The sequence below is a fragment of the Symphalangus syndactylus genome, chromosome 22, assembly GCF_028878055.3.
Source record: "Symphalangus syndactylus isolate Jambi chromosome 22, NHGRI_mSymSyn1-v2.1_pri, whole genome shotgun sequence".
Classification (NCBI taxonomy): domain Eukaryota; kingdom Metazoa; phylum Chordata; class Mammalia; order Primates; family Hylobatidae; genus Symphalangus; species Symphalangus syndactylus.
In genome coordinates this window covers 21,947,898-21,972,826 of record NC_072444.2, presented here as the reverse complement: position 1 = coordinate 21,972,826, position 24,929 = coordinate 21,947,898, and the positions used below count along the sequence as shown (strand labels likewise).

Here is a 24,929-nt window from a genome sequence, read left to right as displayed (position 1 = left end):
GGGCAGACGACGGCGGGCGGGGCGCGCAGAGTACACTTGACCCCCGGCAGCCAGGAGCGATCACGCGCATGCCGCGCGAGCCCGGGCCCCGGCCCGGGCGCGGGGGCGGGGGCGAAGGCGGGGCGAGCGGTCCCCGCCAGGGCCCAAGTCCCACCTTCGGGGGCGGCGCCTGGCCCGGGGAGTGTCAGGAAGAGGAAGAGCGCGGCCCGCGGCGCTGCGCTGCGAGCAGGGGCCCGGCCAAGGCGAGTGCCGCGCGGGCCACCATGGCCACGGACGAGCTGGCCACCAAGCTGAGCCGGAGGCTGCAGATGGAGGGCGAGGGCGGCGACGAGACCCCGGAGCAGCCCGGGCTGAACGGGGCAGCGGCGGCGGCGGCGGGGGCGCCCGACGAGGCGGCGGAGGCGCTGGGCAGCGCGGACTGCGAGCTGAGCGCCAAGCTGCTGCGGCGCGCAGACCTCAACCAGGGCATCGGCGAGCCCCAATCGCCCAGCCGCCGCGTCTTCAACCCCTACACCGAGTTCAAGGAGTTCTCCAGGAAGCAGATCAAGGACATGGAGAAGATGTTCAAGCAGTGAGTGCCCGCGCGACCCGGCCCCCCGGCCGCCCCGCGACCCGGTCTCGGGCCCCGAACCCCCCGATCCCCGGATCCCGCTCCGCCCCGGGACCCCCTGCCGTCAGCCAAGCTTCCCCGAACCCAGACGCACCGGGGTTGGGGACCCCGCGGCCCCTTCCAGATCGAGACCCGGCATCTCCCCACGCACGTTAGTCTGGGGGACCCCCGGCCCCTGGCACGCGGCAGCGACTCGTATTTGTGCTGCCTCCGGTACACCGTAGACGCGTCCACAGAGTGGGGGACCCCAAGCTTCCTTCCAGATAATCGCCAGGCCCCGCGAGCCCCACCCCCACCACCACACGTGTGGGTCCCGGGCCCCCCGCCGTGTTAGTGGGGCTTCTCCATCACCTCACACCGTACACACCAGGGAGGACCCAGCGGCCTTCCTTCCCCGATCCCAGCTACTCGCGTTCCCCACCCCCACCCCAACACACGCTGGCCAAAGACACCCACCCCAGTGCCCCTCGACACCACATGCCAGCCACATTCCTTCCCTTAAGGTCTTTTCATTTCCTCTGCGATCTCAGGTCTCCCTCAAGGTGGGTTCTGGGCAGGGATCCCCCCAACTTCCTCTCCAGTTATTTTGCGTCTACCAGCAAACTGGGGGCAAAGACTTGCCCTTTCCATCCTCACCCACTCATTAGCCAGGACCCAAATCCTTCACTCACAAGTGCTCTCCCTAGGAAGGGACTCCTCGGCCCCTGTTCCGCCTCTGGTGTAAACCTCACTCCAGTTGTCCTTGTGGGCCGAGTCCCCTCCGGGTTTGGAAGGCCTCCCTCCCCCTCCTACCCGCCCCACCCCCCTGCACCCAGCAGCTTGCAGTCACCGCTCCCCTGCTTCTGTCGCAAGGCCCGCCATCTCTCCTCCCCACTCCATATATCCTGTGGGAAGGGGTTCCCTCCCCACAAGAACCCCCCATGTCCCACACCCACCCTAGTCAAAAGCGGCCCCTTCCTATGTGACTTGCCCTGTTACCCCCACCCCTACCCTTTATTCCATCAGATTCCACACTCTGTGCCCTCACCAGGGTGTATGGGCACCCCCAGACCTGTGGGCTCATACCCCTGTCCCCCCACAAAAACAATCTTAATGTCTTTGTGGAGGGGCTAGAGAGAGAGGGCCCAGCTCCCTCCGGCCCATCCCTGGGTCCCACTCTGTTGGGTCTAAGATGCACAACCACTCTCTCCCAGCCATGTGTGTGCCCAGGGGTTGGGGAAGGTGCCAGTGCCCCTCCCTTTGGTACCTTTCCCCACCTCCTGTTCCCTGTCCCCCTCCCCCTGGCTCCTGGAGAGGGAACAGCCTCTGTTCCACGATCTGGGTGCTGGTCTGGAGTGGTTCTAGACGGGGATAGAACTGGCCTGAGGCTGAGTCTTGGGGGTGAGCCAGGAGGTCTAGCCCCACCCGGCACAGGCAGCCCAAGCCTGAGGGAGGGATGCCGCAAGGCGGGCTCCCGCTTGGCTGGGCAGGAGGTGGGGGCAGACCAGGGGTGTCAGCCTCAGCCACATGCAGCTGTCAGTGCCCGACATCAAGCCGGAAGCCCAGGAAGGGGCGTTTTGCAACCGCACAGTTTGAGAAAGGCTCTGCCCCTACTCACCACAGCTTGCAGCAGCTTCTGCATTTGGCCCCAAGGCAGGGGAAGGGATTTCTGGTTCCCAGTCCCATACTTTCCCAAGGTCATTCTGGGGGAAAATCAAGTCCTTGACCCCCGGCCCCTCTGAATCTCTTAAAGAAAGTCCCAGGGCGCCCACCTCCTTCGCTCCAGGGTGTTTGGTTGGAGTTCTTCTAAAGTTTCTTCCCAGCGAAAGGCTGGCGAGATTGGGAAAGCAGGATTTCCAGGATTCCTGGAAGAGTAACTTGAATGCTCCCGGGTGGGCAGATGCAGGGGTGGGTATGGATCACTGTCTGTCAGTCACTGCAGACGCAGGGGTGGGTATGGATCACTGTCTGTCACTGCCCCCATCGGGGAGTGCAGAGCTGATTCAGACACCACGGAGATCCCTGTGCTGATAGTGCTGAGGCGCTCACCAGGTCCTTCAAACAGCCCCGTGACACAGAGCTCTTCGTCACCTTTGTGCAGACAAGGAGTCTTAAATAACTTGCCAAGACCACACAGCTAGAAAATGATAGAGCCAGGATTCAAACCCAGGTCTGTGACTCCAAATCCCAGGTTCTTCCCCTTCTGGGTTTCCCATCACAGACATCTGCTTTCACGTTGGAAAAGCTTCTCCAACACCTGCTTCCATGTTCGTGGCGGATTGTCCACTCTTGTCCCCACCCCCAGCCCCAGTCTCTCCTTTCCCCCAGAGCCTGCCTTTCTGGGCTTCCACAGCTTCCCTGCCCACTGGCCACCAAAACAAAGATGGAGCTATTCTGGGGGAACCTAGACACTTCATATGCGCGGGACTTGGGAGGCTGCAGTTTGGTTGGAAGTGGCATGTGGCTGAGGGAACAGTCTGGAAGTTTGATTTGCACGGCAAACTCACTTTTTTTTACATAGGCTGTTTCTGGTCTAGTTTGATGAGAGGTACTCTGAGGGAGACTGAGGGGAGCTGGACCCCTCCAAGCCACCCCTTGGCACCAGCACTTCTTGCCAGGGTTTTAGGAGGGCTGATGGGGCAGGCAGGGGCCAGGAAGCTGGACCTCTAGGGAAGCAAGTACTGCCCACCAGGGCCCGGGTGAGGGTGGAAAGCTGCAGATTGTGTATTCAAGGAAACAAGGCTTCACTGTGCCAATCAAGCCCAGTCCCGCCGCCAACAGACAGGCTCTCGTGGAAGACAAAACCCCCGTTCTGCTTCCGCTGTCCGAGTGGGGCTGCAGCCTCCTGGGTCCAAGCAGGGTCCTGGGATCAGAGCCAGGGCATCAGAGCCAGGGCTCTGGGGAGGGCAGAGGGCAGGGAGGAGGGGAGCCTGCCCTCCTGGGAAGCCAGTCACCAGAGCAGGAGGCAGGAGACCATGAGGTCAGCAGGAGAATGGGAGCCGGCCTTTCCTTGGGGGCCAGGAGCGAAGAACCTGGGCTTCCATCCTAGTCTGCTTGACCTCCCTGGGCCTCAGTCTACCCCCCTGTAAAAGGGGCAGGCTATCCCTGATGACCCCCAAAGGTCCTTCAGCCCTGACCTGCGTATGTCTGAGGGGATCTGCGTCTTTCTGGATGTTGGAACTGCCTTCCAGGGCCTTCTGGTCCACCCATCCGTGTTGATTCAGCAGGTGCTTCCTGAGGCTGGAGATCGAGGGGAAGAGAGGGGAGGGGGGAAGATAGACAGACTCTCAGCCATCACTGGTCTCACACCTAGAGACATTCAGGTTCCTCCTGAGATAGACCAGGAGGGTTGACTCCAACCCCTGTCCCCATTTGACGGAAGAGGGAACCAAGACCCAGAAAGGTGCGGCGGTGACTTGCTCAGGGTTACGGAGAGGTTTGCAGTGAGACTGAAATCTTGGATGATGGGGAGAGTGGTCCCGGTGTCTCAGGGTGGGGCTCAGAGGACATGACACACTTAGAGTTCTGGCCCAGTGCCAGGCACGAGGAGGCTCTGCGTCTCCCTGGCCCTCGCAGCCAGGACTCTCCATCCCCCTCCATGCAGCCTCAGGCTATGTCCAGCATCTCTGATCCCCCAGCTGCTCCCTCCCTCTCTGTGCTTCTCCAGGGCTGGCTCTGGAACCCTCCTGTCAGAGAGGCAAATAGAATGGCCCTGGAGAGCCTCGGGAGTGCCCACCCCTGAGCTGACAACAGCCTAGCGGGGGCTCTGGAGGGTTTTGTAAGTTGAGACCTGCTGGAAAGGTAGGCAGCCGTGTAATTCTGAACCTGCCATGGAATCTGAGGACAATGCCCTAGATCCCTGTCTCCTGCCTAGCCCAGCCTTGCAGGCCCTGTCCCCACCGTCATCCCCGGGCACTTCATCTCAGGACACCTTGCGTCAGAGAGGCAGGCTTTCCTTTCCTTCTGGCCAGCTCTTCCCTGCCCAAGCTCTGGAAGCCTCTCGCCCTCCTCTCCACCCCTCCACCTCCAGGGGACACACCTCTCCCAGGAGCCCTTCCTGGACGCAGTCGGCAGGGCCTCTGGAGTCTGCAGCCATGGGTTTGAATACAGCTGTGGGCCCTGGAGCCCTTCTGAGCTTCTGTTCCTCACCCTGGAACAGGGGGGACAGGAGGACCCACCTCACAGCGTTGTTGTACGGCGCTTAGCCCAGTGCTTGGCACAGAGCAAGTCGTTACTAAATGACTGTCACCGCCATCCCCAGCTCAGCATACACCCTGTCCTGGGCCCCTCATAGCGCCCTGGCAGCGGTCATTGCGGCTGGCTCAGAGGCAGCTCCATAACGCCCACTGGCTGCCTCCACTTAACCACCAGTGGAGCTTCCAGGTCTGCCAGGTTGTCGACAACCCTTTGCTTTGGGCCCTAGTGACAGGACCCAGGGTTAGAGCCCTCCTTCTCTCCTGCTGAACAGCCACTCTGATTGACAGCTACATATGGCTTTGATAAATAACAAAAAGGGAGAAATGAATTCATTATCACCTAGTTACAGGGAAGGCAGGTGGCACAAAAAAGGGGAGAGCAAACAACAGCTCTGGAGGGTGCACAATGGGGATTCCCGTCTGCCACCACCCAGCTGGGTTGCTCCAGGCAGGGGATTCAGCTTCTCTGAGCCTCGGTTTCCCCTGGGGCTTAAGAACCTACCTGGTAAAGTTCTGAGGATTAGGTATAAAAATGCCCTGAGTCTTTCTGAAGAGCCCATCATGGTGTCTGGGCTGTTTGCATGATAGATGATGTTTTTGAAAAATACAAGGTTCTCGTATGTGATCATTCTTCCAACAGATATTTTATTAAGTTTTTGCGCTACAAGATCCAGAGAATTAAATGAATCAAGTTCCTGCCCTCAAGAGGCTTACAGTCTTATATAGAACAAACATGTACAGAGGTTTGGGGGTAGAGAGGATGCACCCACAAGGCTAGCAATGGAAGGTTTTTTTCTTTATTTCTGCCATGAGGACCGAAAACTCTCATGAATGGCACCGTGCTGATGTTCTCTTTGTAGCCAGCCCCCTGCCTCTGGGCCCCCTCCTTGTTAAACAGAGCCACTAGTTCTAGCCATTCCTGGAGGAGCCTATGTATATTATTTAGAGAATTGAATTGAATTCTCACACAAGCACAATGAGATTGATACTGTCTTTGTTTTCCTTTTTTTTTTTTTTTTTTTGAGATGGAGTCTTGCTCTGCTGCCAAGGCTGAAGTACAGTGGCGTGATCTTGGCTCACTGCAGCCTCTGCCTCCTGGGTTCAAGTGATTCTCCTGCTTCAGCCTCCCAAGTAGCTGGGACTACAGGCACACACCACCACGCCTGGCTAATTTTTGTATTTTTGAGTAGAGATGGGGTTTCACCATGTTGGCGGGGCTGGTCTCGGACGTCTGACCTCAAGTGATCTGCCCGCCTCAGCCTCCCAAAGTGCTGGGATTACAGACGAGAGCCACCGCTCCCAGCCTGATACTATCATTTTTATCCCCATTTGACAGATGAGGAGACTGAGGCTCAAGGCGATTGTCACTTGTCTAAGATTACATTAAGTGGCAGTGACAGGATTAGAACCAGAGCCTCCTGCAAGGAGCCCCCAGAGGCCTAGTGAAGCCGTGTTTGTGGCTGCAGCTTGGGGGAGCCTCCCAGAGCCTTAGAGAGGTGGAGAGGTGGGGTCCTTCACCTGCTGCTTACGGTCAGTGGGTGGGGAGAATGCCCTGCACCCCTGGGGAGGGAGGATTTCCCAGCCTTGGTCCTTACTCTGTTCCTCCCACTTCCGCTATGCATCAGCCTCTGAGTCACCTCTCCTTCCCCACACTCCCAGCCCAGGACTTTCGGTTCCTCTTTGGTCCACGCTTCCTGCCTTCTCTTCTTCGGCCTCCTCGCTCTCCTCCATGCTACCTGGGTCCAAGGCCTGGTGGCTTGGACTGGCTTCCACTGTGAGAGTCTAGGCTCCAGGACAGCAGGCCTTGCTGCCTCAGGGGATGTCAGAGGTCCTTTCTGCAAGGCCAGCCCCGCCGGCAGAGGCAGAGTCACTTTGCAGCCTCAGCAGGGAAGGTCCCCACACCCTGGAGCAGCTGAGTTCCCCTGACTGCCGGGCAGCCTTCTCCTTGGCTGACTTCCGCTTTTCAAGGACAGCAGAGAAGCAGGGGTCAGTGCCAGAAAGGTGTGGCCAGATGGGAGCCGGGCCGCCCGGGGAGTCCTGAGCCATCAGACGCTTCAAACCAGATGCTTAGCCTCCCGTTCAGTCCTTTCTCATCCTGCAACATTATCCTCGCCCATTTCACAGTTAAGGAGGCTGGGCTTTCAGAAGGGTTACGTGACTTGTCCAAAGTCACACAGCTAGTGAGGGGCAGAAGCAGGATTTGAACCTGGGCCTCCCCGACTCCAAGTCCTCTGAACGCTTACAGTGGCCCAAACACCAGCAGCATCACCGCCCGGGAGTATGTTAGAAATGCAGACGCTCAGGTTCCACCCCAGATTTACCAGACTGTAATCTGCATTTTTTTTTAAGAGACACTTCCCCTTTGGGGTGAGCATGGTCCCCGGCTGGTTGCTTCCCTGCCCCTGCCCCTCTCCCCAGTTCTGATAACTAGGGAGTCACAGGGGTAGGCAGTGGAGGTGTCAACCATGCATAGTGCAGACGTCATTTAGTCTGGCGATGACAGTCATTTAGTAATGACTTTGCTCTGTCACCCAGACAGAATGCAGTGGTATAGTCATAGCTCACTGCAGCCTCAACTTCCTGGGCTTAAGTGATCCTCCCACCTCAGCCTCCTGAGTAGCTGGGACTATAGGCACATGCCACCACATCCAGCTAATTTTTTTTTTATTTCTGTAGAGATGGGGTCTCATTATGTTGCTCAGACTGGTCTCAAACTCCTGGCCCCAAGCCACCCTCCCACCTCAACCTCCCAAAGTGCAGGATTACAGGCATGAGCCACCACGCCCAGCCCATAATCCGCACTGTAACCAGCTTCACCAGGTGTGCACATTGACGTTTAAGAAGCGCTAAGCCGCGGCTCAGGCCCCCGCACAGCCATCTCCCCACCACTTCCTGAGGTTGACCCAAGGTTATCCTTAGGCAGATGACTTTGTCTGAGCTGTAAGAGGATAAGATGAAGGGAGTAAAGATGAAGTGACGTTATAAACACTGGGTTATGTTACTATTAGGCATTCAATATACTTTATAATCACTGTCATAACAATAATGATTATGAAGAGCAAGAAGGGAAAGGGGGCGGCCGGCAGGGAGTGCCATGGGTGCGGCGTGAGGTTATTGAACTCCAGGTTAGGATGCCCTTGAGCCCTGACAGCCCCCCAGCAAATTGCTTGGGGTCTCCCTCTTTATCCTCTGTGGGGGAGCCCCAAGCGCCACACTTGTGTGCTCTCTCTCTGTCTCTCTATCTCTCCGTCTCTCTCTCTCCCCCCACCCCATACCCCACTTAGCTGACCCAGGGCAACAGATCAAGTGTGAGATCCCCAGATAGGACTAGAGGAAGTGGCGAGCGCTGGACTTTCCCCATATGAGTCAGGCGGTCTGGGGGTGGGGACATGCAGGAACTGGGGAAGCGGGGGGCCTGAGGGCTCCTGAACCCAGACCCAACACCCACCCCATCCAGTTATCTGTTCTCCTGGGACCCGCACGCCCAGAGGGGCCATCGGCAAAGCCTGGGATGGGAGTCAGAAGAGACAGAATTGGGGTCCCTGTGCTCCCACCTTCCCGTGTGCAGTGGCTGCGATGACTGTGCTTCCTTCTGCCATCAGACTGTGCGGTGCAGCCTAGGGGGACCTGCATGAGGAACAACTTTCTTTTTCTTTTTCTTGTTTTTTTTTTTTTTCTTGAGAGAGTCTCGCTCTGTTACCCAGGCTGGAGTGCAGTGGCACAATCTTGGCTCACTGCAGCCTCCGCCTCCCGGGTTCAAGCGATTCTCCTGCCTCAGCCTCCCTAGTAACTGGGATTACAGGCATGCACCACCACACCCAGTTAATTTTTGTGTTCTTAGTAGAGACAGGGTTTCACCATGTTGGCCAAGCTGGTCTCGAACACCTGGCCTCAAGTGATCCGCCCGCCTCGGCCTCCCAAAGTGCTGAGATTACAGGCGTGAGCTACTGCACGTGGTCGAGGATCAACTTTCTTTTTTTTTTTTGAGATGGAGTCTCACTCTGTCGCCCAGGCTGGAGTGCAGTGGCGCGATCTCAACTCACTGCAACCTCCGCCTCCTGGGTTCATGCCATTCTCCTGCCTCAGCTTCCCGAGTAGCTGGGATTACAGGCACCTGCCACCACGCCCAGCTAATTTTTTGTATTTTTAGTAGAGATGGGGTTTCACCGTGTTAGCCAGGATGGTCTTGATCTCCTGACCTCGTGATCCACCCGCCTTGGCCTCCTAAAGTGCTGGGATTACAGGCGTGAGCCACCGCTTCGGGCCGCAACGTTCTAATAGTTCCAAAGCCAATATGGGCCCCCTTAGGTAAGCAATGAGCTTCCTGTCCTCAGAGGTATTCAAGGCACTAAACAACGAACTGCATCAGGAATCTGATTTTCAGGAAGGACTGAATAAGATGGCCTCCAATATCCCTTCCAACCCTGAAGTTCTCTGCCGTGTCCCGATAGGCATCAGGGCATAGCATAGTCGTTAAGAGTGCATGTGTTTGATCAGGCCTGGTTCAGAGCCCAGCGACACCCTTGTCACCTATGACCTGGGCCAAGTCGCTTCCCCTCTGAGCCTCAGTCTCCTTGTCGGTTCATGTTCATGCCGCTTCATAGACTTCTTGTGAGGATCTGATGCAAAACACCTGGCATCGTGCCTGGCACATAGCAAGTGCTCAGCAGAGTAGCCAGGAATGATGATAGGTTATGACGTGGGGCTCACCTGGGTGCAAGGCTGGGACGTCTGCACTATGCATGGTTGACACCTCCACTGCCTACCCCTGTGACTCCCTAGTTATCAGAACTGGGGAGAGGGGCAGGGGCAGGGAAGCAACCAGCCGGGGACCATGCTCACCCCAAAGGGGAAGTGTTGTACTGGGGGGTAACCTGCTGCTCCACTTTCAAGAGGCGGATGGATGGGGATTTTGTCCCCAGCATCCAGGGTGCAGCTAGCTGCTGAGCCCTCCCTGGCGAGAACTGTTCAAGGGGAGGCAGATAGGAATGTGGGCATGGTGCCAGGCCCCGCAGCCTCCCTCCGGTGCTGGAGAAAAGAGCTGAGCTCCCAGGCTGGGTGCTTTCTGCCAGTCCTGCCGAATGGCATTGGCCTTCCCAAACAGGCACCAAGCTGGGCTCTCAGTCCAGCCTCTGCTGGCCCTGCAAGCTTGAGAATGTGGGACCCTCCATGGGACCAGGAAAAAGAGAGGTGGCCAGGGAGGAGAAAAACTTCCAGCTGTTGGAATCCTGCAGTCTGCCGGCTGTGTGACCCTGGGCCAGTCACTGCCCACTCTGGGCCCCAGTTTCCCTACGTAATGTAAAACGGGTAGACCAGGCTATCTGGGTGGATCTTGCAGGCCGACCTGTCTTTTTCTGGATCCTCTAAGCCAGCTGCAACCTCAGTTCCAGCTCAGGGAGAAGGGCTGGTGGGTGAGAGGCCCTCTAGCCCAGGAGATGCCTGTTTTTCGTGGAACCTCATTCTCTCCTGTGCTGCCAGTTGTCCCACACACACACTGGCACCATGAGAGTAGCCCCTTCATCACTTTTCTCCAACCCCGAGGGAAGGTTCCTCGCTCCCTGAGGCTCCTCTCTCCCTGTTCAAGGGCTCTATCCAGCGGCCATCTGTCTTCCCACTTCCCAGAGATGCTGGGGCTTTGCGTCAGGCCTAGTAGGGGAAAAGTGGGCCTTCAGAGGAGAGGTCATGCTGGAGGGATCCCCTGGGTTGTCATGTCCACCCCTGCCTCCAGGCCAAGCCACACAAGCCCTGCCTCCCAGCCCTGTACCACCAATCAGGACTGGAGCCTGTGGCAGAAGCCAGTGTGTTTTTTATCATTATTTCTAATATAATCACCCTTTTTATATTGTATATGTGAAGTATATGATGTGTCTATGTGACACACACAAACTTCTCAATATAACAACTATTATGATGATGATAAAATTAACAGGTTTTAAGGACTCACTATGTGCCAGGCATTTTATATCTGTAATCTCATTTTCATTTTCTTTTTTTTGTTTTTTTTTTTTTTAAACAAGGTCTCACTCTGTTGCCCAGGCTGAAGAGCAGTGGCTTGATCAGGGCTCACTGCAGCCTCAACCTCCAGGGCTAAAGTGATCCTCCCACCACAGCCTCCCTAGTAGCTGGGACCAGAGGCATACACCACCATCCCCAGCTATTTATTTATTATTTATTTATTTTTTTTTTGAGACAGTGTCTCACTTTGTCACCCAGGCTGGAGTGCAGTGGCATGATCTCAGCTCACTGCAACCTCCATCTCCTGGGTTCAAGCAATTCTCCTGCCTCAGCCTCCTGAGTAGCTGGAATTACAGGTGCGTGCCACCATGCCTGGCTAATTTTTATATTTTTAGTAGAGACGGGGTTTTACCATGTTGGTCAGGCTGGTCTCAAACTCCTGACCTCATGATCTGCCTGCCTCAGCCTCCCAAAGTGCTGGGATTACAAGCATGAGCCACCACACCTGGCCCTTTATTTTTTTAAAGAGATGTGGTCTCCCTATCTTGCCCAAGCTGGTCTTAAACTCCTGGGCTCAAGTGATCCTCCCACCTCAGCCTCCCAAAGTGCTGGCATTATAGGCGTGAGCCACTGCATCCAGCCTCATTTACTCTTTAATAATCTTAAAGGTAGATGTTAGGAATAATAATAACTGGTTTTTAGTATCATAGTAGGCATGTATGAAGTGCTTCCTGTGGACCAGGCGCTGTGCTAAGAGTCTGCTTGTATCATCTCTTTTAATCCTTGCCTCCATCCTGAGATGAGTTCTTTGATCTCCATGATGTAGATGAGGAAATTGAGGTCTGTGGGGTTAGGTGACTTGACCAGAGCTGGGGTTTGGATCCAGGTCAGTCTCAGCGGAGTTGATGTAACCACAAACCCTCAAGGCCATCTTCAATCAGGTTGACCCTGGAACCTGGCTGATCCCCTGCACTAGACCACATCCAAGCCCAGGGCACAGGGCAGATGGCCACTCTCCAGGAGTCGCTTGGGAATGGCCTCCTCCATGGCTACCTCTGGGGGCTTCACCTCCCACCCCAGCACCTGGCATCTCGCAGCCCCCGTCACCTCCTCTTGGTGATGGACTCTGGCACCGCAGCCAGCCCCTATATTGTCCCCCTGGGGGCCAGAGCCTGCCCTGGATGGAGCCCAGCCCCAGTAATTGATTGGCCCTTGATTGATAGAGGCGGTCGTTCAAATCGTGGTTTGAGCTGCGGCCCAGCCAGGCCTGGAAGCTGCCAAAGACAGAGGGATCCACAGCCCACGTTTCCATCCAACTTTGGACACTTTATCTTCACTTCCTCTGAAACTGAGCTGCCCCTGGCTGCAGAAGAAACCCATGCACTTGAGCAATAAATAAAGCTGGGGCTCAGGGAGAAACACATGGGACCCAGGGGCTGGGGCGTGAACCCCTGACCTGCTGGTTATGGGACCGGTGGCCTCACCGATAACAGCCCTCCTGACCTAATCCGGACCTGGAGGATTGCTGAGCACAGGGGTTGTAAAGAGAAAGTGCTGGCCCATCGGGAGTTTAGTGAAGGTGATTCAATCTTGTTTTAGTGGTGGCGACTGCCATTTATGCAGCTAGCTCTGTGCGCTGGGAGCTGTGCTGAGTGCTTGACAGGGATGAGCTCACTCGTTCCTCACAGTGGCCCATGAGAGAGGCCCCATTGCAGCAGGGTTCTCAGCCTCAGCACCACTGGCACTTGGGGCCAGGTCATTCCTTTTTTTTTTTTTTTTTTTCTTTTTGAGACAGAGTCTCACTTTGTTGCCCAGGCTGGAGTGCAGTGGCGCAATCTCAGCTCACTGCAACCTCCACCTCCTTTGTTTAAGTGATTCTCCTGCCTCAGCCTCCCAAGTAGCAGGGATTACAGGTGCCTGCCACCATGCCTGGCTAATTGGTGTATTTTTAATAGAGACAGGGTTTCACCATGTTGGCCAGGATGGTCTTCATCTCCTGACCTCATGATCTGCCCACCTCAGCCTCCCAAAGTGCTGGGATTATAGGTGTGAGCCACCTCGCCCAGCTGGCCAGGTCATTCTTTGCGGTGGCCACCCTATGCACTATAGGAGCTTCCCTGGCCTCCACCCACCAGATGCCACTGGCACCCCCCCACCCCGCCTCAGGTGTGACAACCAAAAACATCTCTAGACATCGCCAGATGTCTCCTGAGGGGCACATGCACCCCAGCTTAAGAGATGCTGCATTTTGGCCAGGCACAGTGGCTCACACCTGTAATCCCAGCACTTTGAGAGGCCAAGGCTGGCGGATCACGAAGTCAGGAGATCAAGACCATCCTGGCTAACATGGTGAAACCCCGTCTCTACTAAAAATACAAAAAATTAGCCGGGCATGGTGGCGGGCGCCTGTAGTCCCAGCTACTCGGGAGGCTGAGGCAGGAGAATGGCGTGAACCCGGGAGGCGGAGCTTGCAGTGAGCCGAGATCACACCACTGCACTCCAGCCTGGGCAACAGAGTAAGACTCCATCTCAGAAAAAAAAAAAAAAGATGAGATGCTGCATTTTGTGGCTGAGGAGCCCAGGCAATTTGGCTCCAGAGCCTGACTGTCATCGCTGACCTTCATGGGAGCCCAGGGTCAGAAAGTGGCAGGGGCTTTGCTTTCCTGGGGGGCACTGAGGAGGGGAGTCCTCGTGACTTGGCTCAGGAAAGATGAGTCCCTCACCAGGTGCCCCTGCACAGCGCCACAGTCATGTGGCGCCCGCCCAGCCCTCTACCAGGCAGCAAACGGGGTCCAGAGATGGCAAGAGGGCCCTCCGCTGTGTCCCCCAGAGCCCCTCCAGCTCCTGGTGGAGGCTGGACCACAGCAGCTTTGGCCTGCCTGACCCTCTGAGTCCCACACCTTCTACTGCCACAGAGGTGGCCACTGCCCACAGGGGCTGCTGGCCCATCCACCTCCACCCCAGCCCTCAACCATCAGTGGGGCAGAAGGCCTCAGGACCCTGTGTTCCCTCCAGGGCTCCCAAGACCCATCTTTGCTGTGTCACTTCCAACCACTGACTCACTGGCTCGTGAACTATTTATACCCCTCGCACAAATGCTCCCCTTGCGCTCCAGGCAGCCGTCTGTGTTCTGCAGCAGCCCCAGGACACGTTGGGGAGGGGCTGGGTACAGAGCAAATGTGCAAGTTTATGAGCTCAGCAGATCTAGTCTGGAAGTCCAGCTCCCTCCTTACTGCTGTGTGACTGTGGGTGGGTCACTTAACCTCTCTGAGCCTTGGTTGTAAAATAAGGTTATTAGGAGGATTAAGTAAAGTAAGCAGTTCCCAGCATAAAGACAGGTCTCAGTACATGGTTGCTATTAGGTGTTCAAAGTACACCTAACTAGAGAAGGCGAAGGGATCTGGGGAGCCCGGAAGAAGGTGCAGAAATGAGACATATTCATGCAGAAGCTCAAGCGCCCGGGACATAGGGTTCTGGAACACAGCCCCATGTGTTGCGCTGCTGTCACCAGCACTGTCACCAGCCAGTTCAAGGCTTTGGGGACTGCACAAGGCTTCTTTAGGTGCAGAAAAACCCATTTTGGCTGGGCAAAGTGGTGCACACCTGTAATCCCAGCACTCTGGGAGGCTGATGTAGGAGGATTGCGTGAGCCCAGGAGTTCGAGACCAGCCTGGGCAACATATTGACATGCCGTCTCTACAAAAAAAAATACAAAAATTGGCCAGGCATGGTGGCATGCACCTGCAGTCCCAGCTACTTGGGAGGCTGAGGCGGGAGGGTCACTTGAGCCCAGGAGGTAGAGGCTGCAGTAAGCTAGGATCGCACCTGGGTAACAAAGCAACACCCCATCTCAAAAAAAAAAAAAAAAAGAAAAAAGAAAAGCCCATGTTAGCAACTCTGGGATCACTCTCCCCAGCCCCCCTCTCGTCTTCCTCCCACGCTGTTCCCAGAGACCAGTAGGGCAGGTGTTTGGTTGATAAGAGAGCCCAGCTGGGCAAACAGCGCCTCGCCCTCTTTCACCAGGCTGTGTGCTCCAGGAACCAGTGCTGCCTTCCCAGCCAGGGAACAGGCAGAGAGGCCACCTAGACTCTTACTACACAGAAGCCAGTCAAGAGGGACTTGCCCCCAACCCCATCCCTGTCTCTGCCAGGTTGTTGGTGGTAGAAAAAAAGAGAACCTGAGTGTGCAGGGCGGAGGGGGGCCATCTCTATCGCCTGATGCTTGTTCCCAGCTTCCCCACCGCCCCGCCAATCTCTGCCACTCCCTGCAGGCACTGCACCACACTTCCCCGAACACACCCAGGCCGCCTCCTGCCACCTGGCCCTGCCTCCTGCCCCCCTCCTGCTCTGTGCCCTCGACGAAGGCAGAGACCCTGCCTTAGATACCCCCCATTTATTCACATCTTATTTCTTCATTACACGTTTTTGAGCACCTACTGTGTGCTTTTTAACCTCCTTCCCAGTACCTAGGGCAAGCCGGGGGGCATGAAATAGACCCTCCAGTACAGAGGGTGCTGAGTAAGAAGAGTCATTTATCACATGGAAAGAGGCCGCCTTCCACACCCACGTCACATCCCCTATCCCAGTGCTTCTCAACGGGGAATGCTTTTATCCCGCTGGGGACATTTGACAATGTCTGGGAGACATTTTTAGCTGTCACAACTCAGGAGGGATGCTACTATAAACATCTCACAATGCACAGGACAGCCCCTACGGCAAGGATTTGTTCTGTCCAGATTGTTTAAGGTCTGAGGTTGAGAAACCATGCCTTTGCCTGCAAGGGTCTGCCTGTAGGGTGGGGGTGAGATGTCCCCCCAAGTGCCCATGGAGATGCCAGTAAGCCAGCTGGTCATGGAGGTGGTGAGTGAGTGCTCAGCTCAGAGCCTGATCCACCCTGCCATGGTACTGAGAATTCCTTCTCGGCCAGGCACAGTGGCTCATGCCTGTAATCCCAGCACTTTGGGAGGCTGAAGTGGGTGGATCACTCAAGGTCAGGAGTTCAAGACCAGCCTGGCCAGCATGGTGAAACCCTGTCTCTACTAAAAATAAAAAAATTAGCTGGGTGTGGTGGCGCACACCTGTAATCCCAGCAACTCAAGAGGCTGAGGCAGGAGAATCGCTTGAACCCGGGAGGTGGAGGCTGCAGTGAGCCGAGATTGAGCCACTGCACTTGAGCCTGGGCAACAGAGTGAGTCTCCGTCTCAAAAAAACCCAGAGAATTCCTTCTCACTGTCTGTGCCATCACATTCAGCACACGGAGGCTGTCATTTCAGCTTCCTTGTGCCTCAGGCTTGTCCAAAAGTTAGCGCTATTCTACATGCAGGAGGCTGCCCGGCCCTGTGGTGAGTTCCCTGTCATCAGAGGTAACCAAGCAGGAGCTGAGCCATATATGGGTCCTCTGCCTGGACTGAGGTCCCTTCCAGCAGTGACGGAATGATATGGTTGGTGGGAGATGCCCTCTGATCCCCCAGTCTCCTTGCACTCAAGCCTGCGGCCTCTCTGACTGAGCCAGTGCCAAGATGCCCTCTCTTTTTGCGTCTGCAGGTATGATGCCGGGCGGGATGGCTTCATCGACCTGATGGAGCTAAAACTCATGATGGAGAAACTTGGGGCCCCTCAGACCCACCTGGGCCTGAAAAACATGATCAAGGAGGTGGATGAGGACTTTGACAGCAAGCTGAGCTTCCGGGAGGTAAGCCCGGCCCTCAGCCCCACTCCCCTACCAGGGGCTTCACCTGGGGACTTGGTGGCCGGGGAGAGACCAACCCCCATCCTTTGTCGATGAATGAATGACATTGCCATTGAACAGCAGCTGTGAGCAGCTGCTACTTGGCTGAGTGAGGCTTCAGAGGGCCTGTTAGAGCAGGCACCAGGGAGCGTTCTGAGATCCTTTCAGGGAGGAAGAGGAGGGAGGGACATCCCTTCCTTCACATAGGGAGCATATATTGAGCGATTTCTGTATACTTGACCCTGTGCAGGCTCTGGGGTAGAGAAACGCCCTGTGCTCGAAGGTTCCTGGAAGTGTAGAGGGGGAGACACCACAGAGGGAAATCAGTGCTGTGATGCAGAGGAAGAGGGCCACGGCACTGGGTGACTTCACGCCCAGGATCTCACTTTGAGACAGGAGCTAGGGGCAAGGCTGTTTCGCAAGGAAGGAAATGGAGTCCCCAAGCCAGATAGCGATGATCCTGGACCCCAGGCAGCGCAGGGTTAGGTGTGGGGACTCGAGGCCCAGCTGGGGCCCAGGAGGTCTGGCAGGAAGCATGAAGGATGCAGGGAAGGAGAGACGTGGCAGGGGCAGGTGAGGGAGTGCGAGTGGCTGGGCGGGAGGTGTGGGCAGTGCAGGGTAACAGCTTAGAGTCAGAGAGCAGGGTTCCATCCCTCTGACACGTTCAGGCGCTGAGACTTGGGGCATGTCTTTTACTGTCTCGGAGGCTTCCTCATTCTGTCATGACACCCGTAGGACTCAATACATGGAACGCAGAGTAGGTTCACTGGGGAACAGTGGGGGACAGAGGTAAGAGGTAGGCTGAGGCCGTGTCGTCGGGAGCTGGTGTGGGCGGGGCAGGGCTGCAGTAGGCCAGCATCCTGGGTGGCAGATGAGTCATATCACCTCCCATTGTACAGATGGGCAGAGGCCCAGTGAAGGGGAGCACAGGAGCAGCAAGGGGCGAGACCCAGCTCACTGCCCCCCAGTCCTCTGCAGGGGAGGCCTGAGGCTGGGGCCTGGGTGCGGCCAGGGATTCCAGCTCCCCTCCTTCCCTCCCTTCCTGACACCTCGCGCCTCTCTCCCCACTGCAGTTCCTCCTGATCTTCCGCAAGGCGGCGGCCGGGGAGCTTCAGGAGGACAGCGGGCTGTGCGTGCTGGCCCGCCTCTCCGAGATCGACGTCTCCAGTGAGGGCGTCAAGGGGGCCAAGAGCTTCTTTGAGGCCAAGGTGAGGAGCCCGAGGGGTGCCCTGACCCACGCTCCAGGACAAGGGGACCCTGGGTTGGCGCGAAGTTAATACGTCCCCTTCCCGTCCCTGCTGAGGCTGCAGACAGAGATGGGAGCTGACTCCCCGCTAGGCTGGGCCAGGCCCACACGCTCTGTCTTCTGTCTCCTCCCACTCCTGGCTGAGATCCTTGGCAGCCGCCAAGGGGGTGGGTGACGGGGGTGTACTCTTGAAAAGGGGACAGGGACTACCTTGAGGTGCCCCGGCCCTGGCACACTGAGCTGCTAACCCAGAGGACTGGGCCTTAGGAGGGCAGGCCCAGAAACACAGCACTGGCTCTCCAGGGTCCCCGGTAGACACCAACCCCACCAGCCCCAGCCTGGGAGGAAGCCTGGGGGCTCAGAGACCACCTGCATGCACAATACCCTCCCCTTTCAGCAGGTTCTCAGATGGAGGGGACACCTGTGATCTAGTGGCTCCTGGGTCCTGCCCACCCAGGGCCCCAGCTCTCCCGCCTTGTTTCTCTCTTTCCTTGCTAAGAACATTCCTTCCAGAGACTGCCTCCCACCTCCCTCTGGGCGTCGGAGCATTGGTGGAACTTTTCAGGGTTCATCAGTGGAACTGAGTGTGCCGCTGGTCTCCCTGGACAGGAAGCAGAGGATCAGGATGGCAGCAGCTTGAGCGACTCCCTTCCCCTTTGAGCACCCTTGCTCTGTAGCAGCCACAGAATATATGTTCTCTCTTTCAATCCTCTCAACAACTCCGTAAGATCAGAGTTATTGGGTGCCAGGTTCTAATCGAGGAAACTGAGGCTCAGGAAGGTGAATGAAGTGCCTGACCCAGGGCCAGAGCTGCTGTGGTCAAGCTGTTTGTGTTGCTGGGGAGGACTCAGCAGAAGCCTGAGCCAGAAGGGACCCCAGGAAAAGCAGTCATAAGGCCGGGCGTAGTGGCTCACACCTGTCATCCCAGCACTTTGGGATGCTGAGGCAGGTGGATCACCTGAGGTCAGGAGTTCGAGACCAGCCAACATGGCCAACATGGTGAAACCCCGTCTCTACTAAAAATACCAAAATTAGCTGGGCATGGTGGAGGGCGCCCATAATCCCAGCTACTCAAGAGGCTGAGGCAGGAGAATCGCTTGAACCTGGAAGGCAGAGGTTGCAGTGAGCCAAGATTGTGCCATCGCACTCCAGCCTGGGCGACAGAGTGAGACTCCTTCTGAAAAAAATTAAAGAAAAAAGAAAAAGCAGCTGTAGCACAGAGAACCCCCAACATACACCATCCAGCCCTGACCCCCTCACCCCCATCCCCCCGCAGGTCCAGGCCATCAACGTGTCCAGCCGATTCGAGGAGGAGATCAAGGCAGAGCAGGAGGAAAGGAAGAAGCAGGCGGAGGAGATGAAGCAGCGGAAAGCGGCCTTCAAGGAGCTGCAGTCCACCTTTAAGTAGCAGGGGTGCAGCCGACCGCCCTGCTCCAGCCCCAATGTGGCGGGCGAGGGTGGCGCATGGGAGGCCGAGCCTGAATCCTTGCCTGTGTCTGACGGGACCACTACTAAAAACCTAAAAATGTCTGTGAATGGAGCAAGTTCAGGGGTCTCATGGAGGTGGCCCGGCCCCCCCCCCGCCCCCCGCTCCCTTCCACTCTTCACGAGGCTGCGACACCGGCGCTGTCTCCCTGCCCGGCCCGGCCTTCCCTGGCAATCCCTGGGCTCTCTTGCACCCCTAACTGCCCCGCTGCCTGCTCCAGCACTGCCCCGGGCCCAGCTCTTGGCCCTAGGTCCCTCCCGGCCCCATGTGCCTGCCCTCCACACGTCCCTGTCCCCCCAGCCTGGGAACCCCTGCCCTCCTCCAGCAGGCCGCACCGCCCCTGGGGCCCCCTGCCAGCCCCCTCCCAGGCTGGGAGACAGCAGAAGAGACAGAATCAGGGCTGCCCCCACAGAGTGGGACCCAGGGGCTTATTGGAGGCACGAGGGGACCCCTCCCCAGGGCCTTTTCCTCCACCTCTTCCTCTTCCATCTACTGAAATGGGAGAGGAGGTGGGGAGCTTCTGTTCTGGTGAAGGGACCCAGGCCCCCGGCACCCCATGCTGACTTGGAGAACCCCAGATCTCTGGGGCCCAGCCAGGCAGGGTGTGGGGGCAGCTGTGCCAATCTACCTCACAGGCCCACCCCCTGCCGGGCATGCCGTGGGATCATGGGCAGGGAAGGCTCTGGGGGTCGGAGACACTGCTCCTTAGCACCCCAGCCAGAACACCCTGAGGGTCCCAGGGGGCTCTGGAGAGAGTGGGGTGGGAGGAAGAATTGGCGCCTTCCTAGGGAAGGAAAGGAGCGCTTCATCTTGCTTCTCCGAGAAGCGTCCGAGAAGTGCTTTAAGTGTGTTTGCATGCGCCAGGCGGTGGGCAGCAGGGGCCTGTCCAGCCCTCTACCACCATCCTTCCCCAAGTGACATCCACTGCCTTGTCACCAGCGACCTGCCTGTCATGCCCACCCCCTGAGGAAGCATGGGGACCCCAACCCCCTGGTGCCCTGCACCAGACAGGCCGTGGTCAGGCCCATGTCACCGGCCCGGTTCGGCCACAGCTTCCCACGTGCTTGCTGACATACATGTGCCTGTGTGTGGTGTCTGTTGCTGTGTCGTGAAACTGTGACGTCACTCAGTCCAAACAAGTGAGTGGCCCTCGGGGCCACAGTTATGCAACTTTCAGTGTGTGTCATAACGGCGTCACTGCTTTTTAAACTCGGTAACTCTTTATTTTAGTAAAATGCCCCAGGAGTCCTCGAAGCTACGCGGGCTTGCAGAGGTTTTATTTTTTGGCCTTAGAATCTGCAGAAATTAGGAGGCACCGAGCCCAGCGCAGCAGCCTCGGCCCCGGATTGCGTTTGCCTTAGCGGATATGTTTATACAGATGAATATAAAATGTTTTTTTCTTTGTGCTTTTTGCTTTTTTTTTCCCCCTTCTCACCTTCCCTGCTCCCCAACCCCCCCAAAAAAATGCTACTTCTTCATTCCGTGGTACGATTATTTTTTTTAACTAAAAGAAGATAAAATTCTGTATTTTTATGTGTGTATGGTTCTTGATGGTGAGTGGGCAGGGAAATGACAAGGTCACCTGGGTGTGGGGACAGTGGTGTCAAAGCCTGGGAGGGGAGGGGACCCGCCCTAGTGGAGGAGGTTGGTGTTTGATGCCCAGACGCTGCCACCACGCATGAGTCTAGGTGCTTTGTGTCTATTAACTCATTTAAATCCTTGCAACCAGCCCATGCAAGGGGTGATATTTTTATTCCCCTTTTGCAGATAAGAACAGCGAGGTGGCTGGGCGTGGTGGCTCACACCTGTAATCCCAGCACTTTGGGAGGCCAAGGCGGGTGGATCGCCTGAGGTCAGGAGTTCGAAACCAGCCTGGCCAACATGGTGGAACCTCGTCTCTACCAAAAATACAAAAATTAGCCGGGCGTGGTGGCACACGCCTGTAATCCCAGCTACTCGGGAGGCTGAGGCAGAAGAATTGCTTGAACCCGGGAGGCGGAGGTTGCAGTGAGCCGAGATTGCGCCATTGCACTCTAGCCTGGGTGACAGAGAGATTCTGCCTCAAAAAAACAAAACAAAACAAAACAAAACAGGCCTGGAAAGTCTCCCAGAGACACACAGGCAAGTGGGGAGGCAAGAGGCAGGGCCCAGGCTGTCGAGGTCATGGCTCGCAAACCTGCCAGGTGAGCAGAGAGGAGGGGCTGCCTCTCCACAAGGCCACACGGTGGCTGGCAGTGGCATTAAGGCCCTGGGAATTATGGCTTGTGCAGCCCAGAGACCCCCAAGCACCCCTGCCATGGAGACACCCAAAGTCTTCCACAGGCTGGAAAACCCCAGGGGTGATGGGCGGACACCAGCAGCTGTGTGTGTGTGGCTTTAGACAGATCAGGCCCCCACGGGGTCTCAGTCTCCCCATCTATTCCATGCGAGGGTGGGCGAGGGTCTGGGGTCTTCCCAGGCAGGCTGTGGGAGCTGGAGTTTGGATTAGGCAGGGCATCGCTGCCCCCAAGTGGCCAGGGGTGGTACTACAGCAGCCGGGATGCCTGGGGAAGGCAGTGTCCTCCCCACACGCTACCCAGGGCCTGAGACGCCACTGCACGCCACCACCAACTTGGGACTTTCAGTTCCACACTGCCTTTCAAAATCCCTTCCCCAAGAGAGGAACATCCGCATCCCTGATATCCTGCTGGAAAGGGCTTCGGGAAGAAGGGACGGGGACGCTGAAAGAGTGCATGGTGGCTCACGCCTGTAATCCCAGCACGTCGGGAGGCCGAGGTGGGAGGATCACTTGAAGCCAGGAATTGAAGACCAGTCTGGGCAACATAGTGAGACCTGATCTTTACAAAATATAATAACAAATCATACTGAAAAGGAAGCTCCTGATGGTGATGGCCGTGGGCTTCGAGTCCTTGGACCATGAGAGACCAGGGCCAGCTGTCCCATGCCAGGGCCCTCCACCAAGGGTCTCAGCCTGTCAGGAGCCCCCAGCCTTGGCCTGCACAAGACCCCCAGAGAAAGCAAGTTGAGGAGGGAAGGGACCTGGAGTGATCCTAGGACCAAGAGAGAGGACTCCCTAAAACCCTCCCAGGGCTGGACACAGTGTCTCATGCCTATAACTCCAGCACTTTGGGACGCCAAGGCAGGAGGATCACTGGAGTCCAGTAGTTCAAGACTAGCCTGGGCAACATAGCGAGACCTTGTCTCTAGAAAAAAATTTAAAACAACTAGCTGGGCAGCTACTCAGGAACCTCAGGAGAAGGATCACTTACGCCCAGAAGTTCAAGGCTGCAGTGAGCCATGATTGCGCCACTGCACTCCAGCCTGAGCGACAGAGCAAGACCCTGTCGCTTAAAAGAAACAAAACAAACAGACAAACAAAAAAAACAACTCCCAGTTTCCCTCCTCTCGTTAAGCCTCCCTGCACTGAGTCCCAGCTCCAAATCCCCATGGAACCCCCATCCCCTCTCTCTGAACTGTTAACCCCTTGCTGAACGCCAAGCCCTCATTGGGCCCCACAACCCTCTCTAACCCCCAGTGCTTCCATCTGGTTTGGAGGAGAAGCCCTGCCAGCCCCTCAGCTGGCCCCTTAGTGGGCCTCACCCGAGACATAACAGCTGCCGCCCGAGAGTCCTGTCCCAGCAGCCAGAAAATCCCAGCCCTGTCAGTGACACCTGCCTCTTTTCTCAAGCTCTTATCCCGCCCCACCCCCACCTTGGCATTGCTCCCCCTGAGGCCCCAGGGCACCACCTGACCACGTCCCCCACCCCGTTCTACTTGCCTCTGCCAAGTCGCCCCTGGTTATTTTTCCAGCACAGTCTGGCCCCAAGTGGCTCAAGGACTTTGAGGCCCTGGGTCCTGGGAGACCCCACTCCAGGTCCTGAAAAATCCCAGGGTTAAGCAGTGGGGCGGGGGTGGATTCTGGCATTCTCTCACCCTTGAGGCCTCAGATTCAGTTTGGACATGGACTCTGTACAGAAGGAATCCTTTCCCTGCCTGCCCCTCATCAGGCTTCCACCAGAACCAGTCTCTTCTCACGCAGAACTCCACGCCCTTGGCCCATCTCTCCAAGGGAGACTATCTCCAAGGAACACTCACCCTGTCCAGCAGGGAGCTCCCCATGGCTGAACGGGTCTTATTATCTCTATACCCAATCCTATCATGGGGCCTGCACACAGTAGTTGCTCCGTGAATGTGGGAGGAATGAATGAGTGAGTGAATGAATGTTTTCTGTGTATGTTATGTTTCTGTGTATGACATATGGTATGTCAGTGACTCACAGCCTGGGCAAACAAAACAGTCACTTCTTTAAATATGTAAGTTAGGTTGGGCGTGGTGGCTCATGCCTATAATCTCAGCACTTTGGGAGGCTGAGGTGGACGGATCACTTGAGGTCAGGAGTTCGAGACCAGCCCGGCCAACATGGTGAAACACTGTCTCTACTAAAAATACAAAAATTAGCCAGGCGTGGTGGCTTGTGCCTGAATCACTTGAACTCAGAAGAATCAGAGGTTGCAGTGAGCCGAGATTGTGCCATTGCACTCCAGCCTGGGCAACAGAGTAAGAGTCTGCCTCAATAAATAAATAAATATGCAAGTTAATCCAACTTCAAGCCCTGACCCCTCCCATCACAGGAAATCCACCCTCCCAGGGCTTCTGTCAGCCGATAGCCATAGGCCCCCTCTGGGGTACTTCTTCAGTCTCGGTGATCAAGGCCAGAAAATCAGGTCAGCCAACCCAGCATCACCACCGTAACTTAGGCAGTTTGAGCCACTGGGATCATGGTGTCGCCTGACCGGCTGCTCCCTGCACCAGGCCTGGAGTCAGGAGGGGCTGGCACCAGCCACGCATGTGCCCGGAGGCAGCTCCTACGCCTGTCTACCTTTTCCAGCAAGAACAAGTTTCTCCTGGCTGCCCTGGGACACAGCTAAAGGTGCCTCCAGGGCCTGGAAAAGGTGCTCGGGGGAGCCATAGACCATTCCCCAAACTCTCTCAGCCCTTGGGTCATCTAGAACCTCACGGAAGAAGGGGCCACAGGGCCTGGAGCCCACGACACCTTTAGGGGCCCACAAAAATGTTTTGATTTCTTTAAAATCAGTAAGAAAAAAATGAAAAGGATCCAAACTGGATTACATTCATTGTTATAACCATACAAATAAACATAATTTTTATTTTATTTTTTAAGGAAACGTAATTTTTCATTTTTTTATGTTTTATTTTTTAGAGATGGGGTCTCTCTATGTCACCCAGGCTAGAATGCAGTAGCATGATCATAGCTTACTGCAGCCTCAAATTCCTGGCCTCAAGCAGTCCTCCCGCCTCAGCCTCTAGAGTAGCTGGGACTACAGGCATGTGCCACCACACCCAGGTAGTTTTTTAAATTCTTTTAGAGTCAGGGGTCTCACCATGTTGCCCAGGCTGGTCTTGAACTCCTGGCCTCAAGGGATTCTCTCACCTCAGCCTCCTGAGTAGCTGGGATTACAGGCACGAGCCATCATGCCCAGCCAGTTTTTAATATTTTTTTTAATGGAGAAAGGGGCCCATGAAGGCAAAAGTACTCAGTGACCAAGTCCAGTCTCAAGCTTTCTCCTAAGAACCAGATAACAACAATAATAATAGTAACAGCAAACATTTAGACCGTCCTTACCATATGCCAGGCACTTCTTCCAACAGCTCTAGGAGGGAGGTACCATTTTCTTTCTTTTTCTTTTTATTTTTTTGAGACGGAGTCTT

General features: G+C 56.2%; 1 protein-coding gene across 1 annotated transcript; it reads left to right on the top strand.

The window, feature by feature from the left end:
• The first annotated feature begins 158 nt into the window (after positions 1-158).
• Positions 159-20,726, top strand: EFHD2 (EF-hand domain family member D2). Its single transcript, XM_055261628.2, has 4 exons — positions 159-571; positions 16,284-16,431; positions 17,541-17,675; positions 18,990-20,726. The coding sequence occupies exons 1-4, from the start codon at positions 264-266 to the stop codon at positions 19,119-19,121; spliced, it is 723 nt and encodes a 240-aa protein (XP_055117603.1). The 5' UTR covers positions 159-263; the 3' UTR covers positions 19,122-20,726.
• The last annotated feature ends 4,203 nt before the right edge of the window (positions 20,727-24,929 follow it).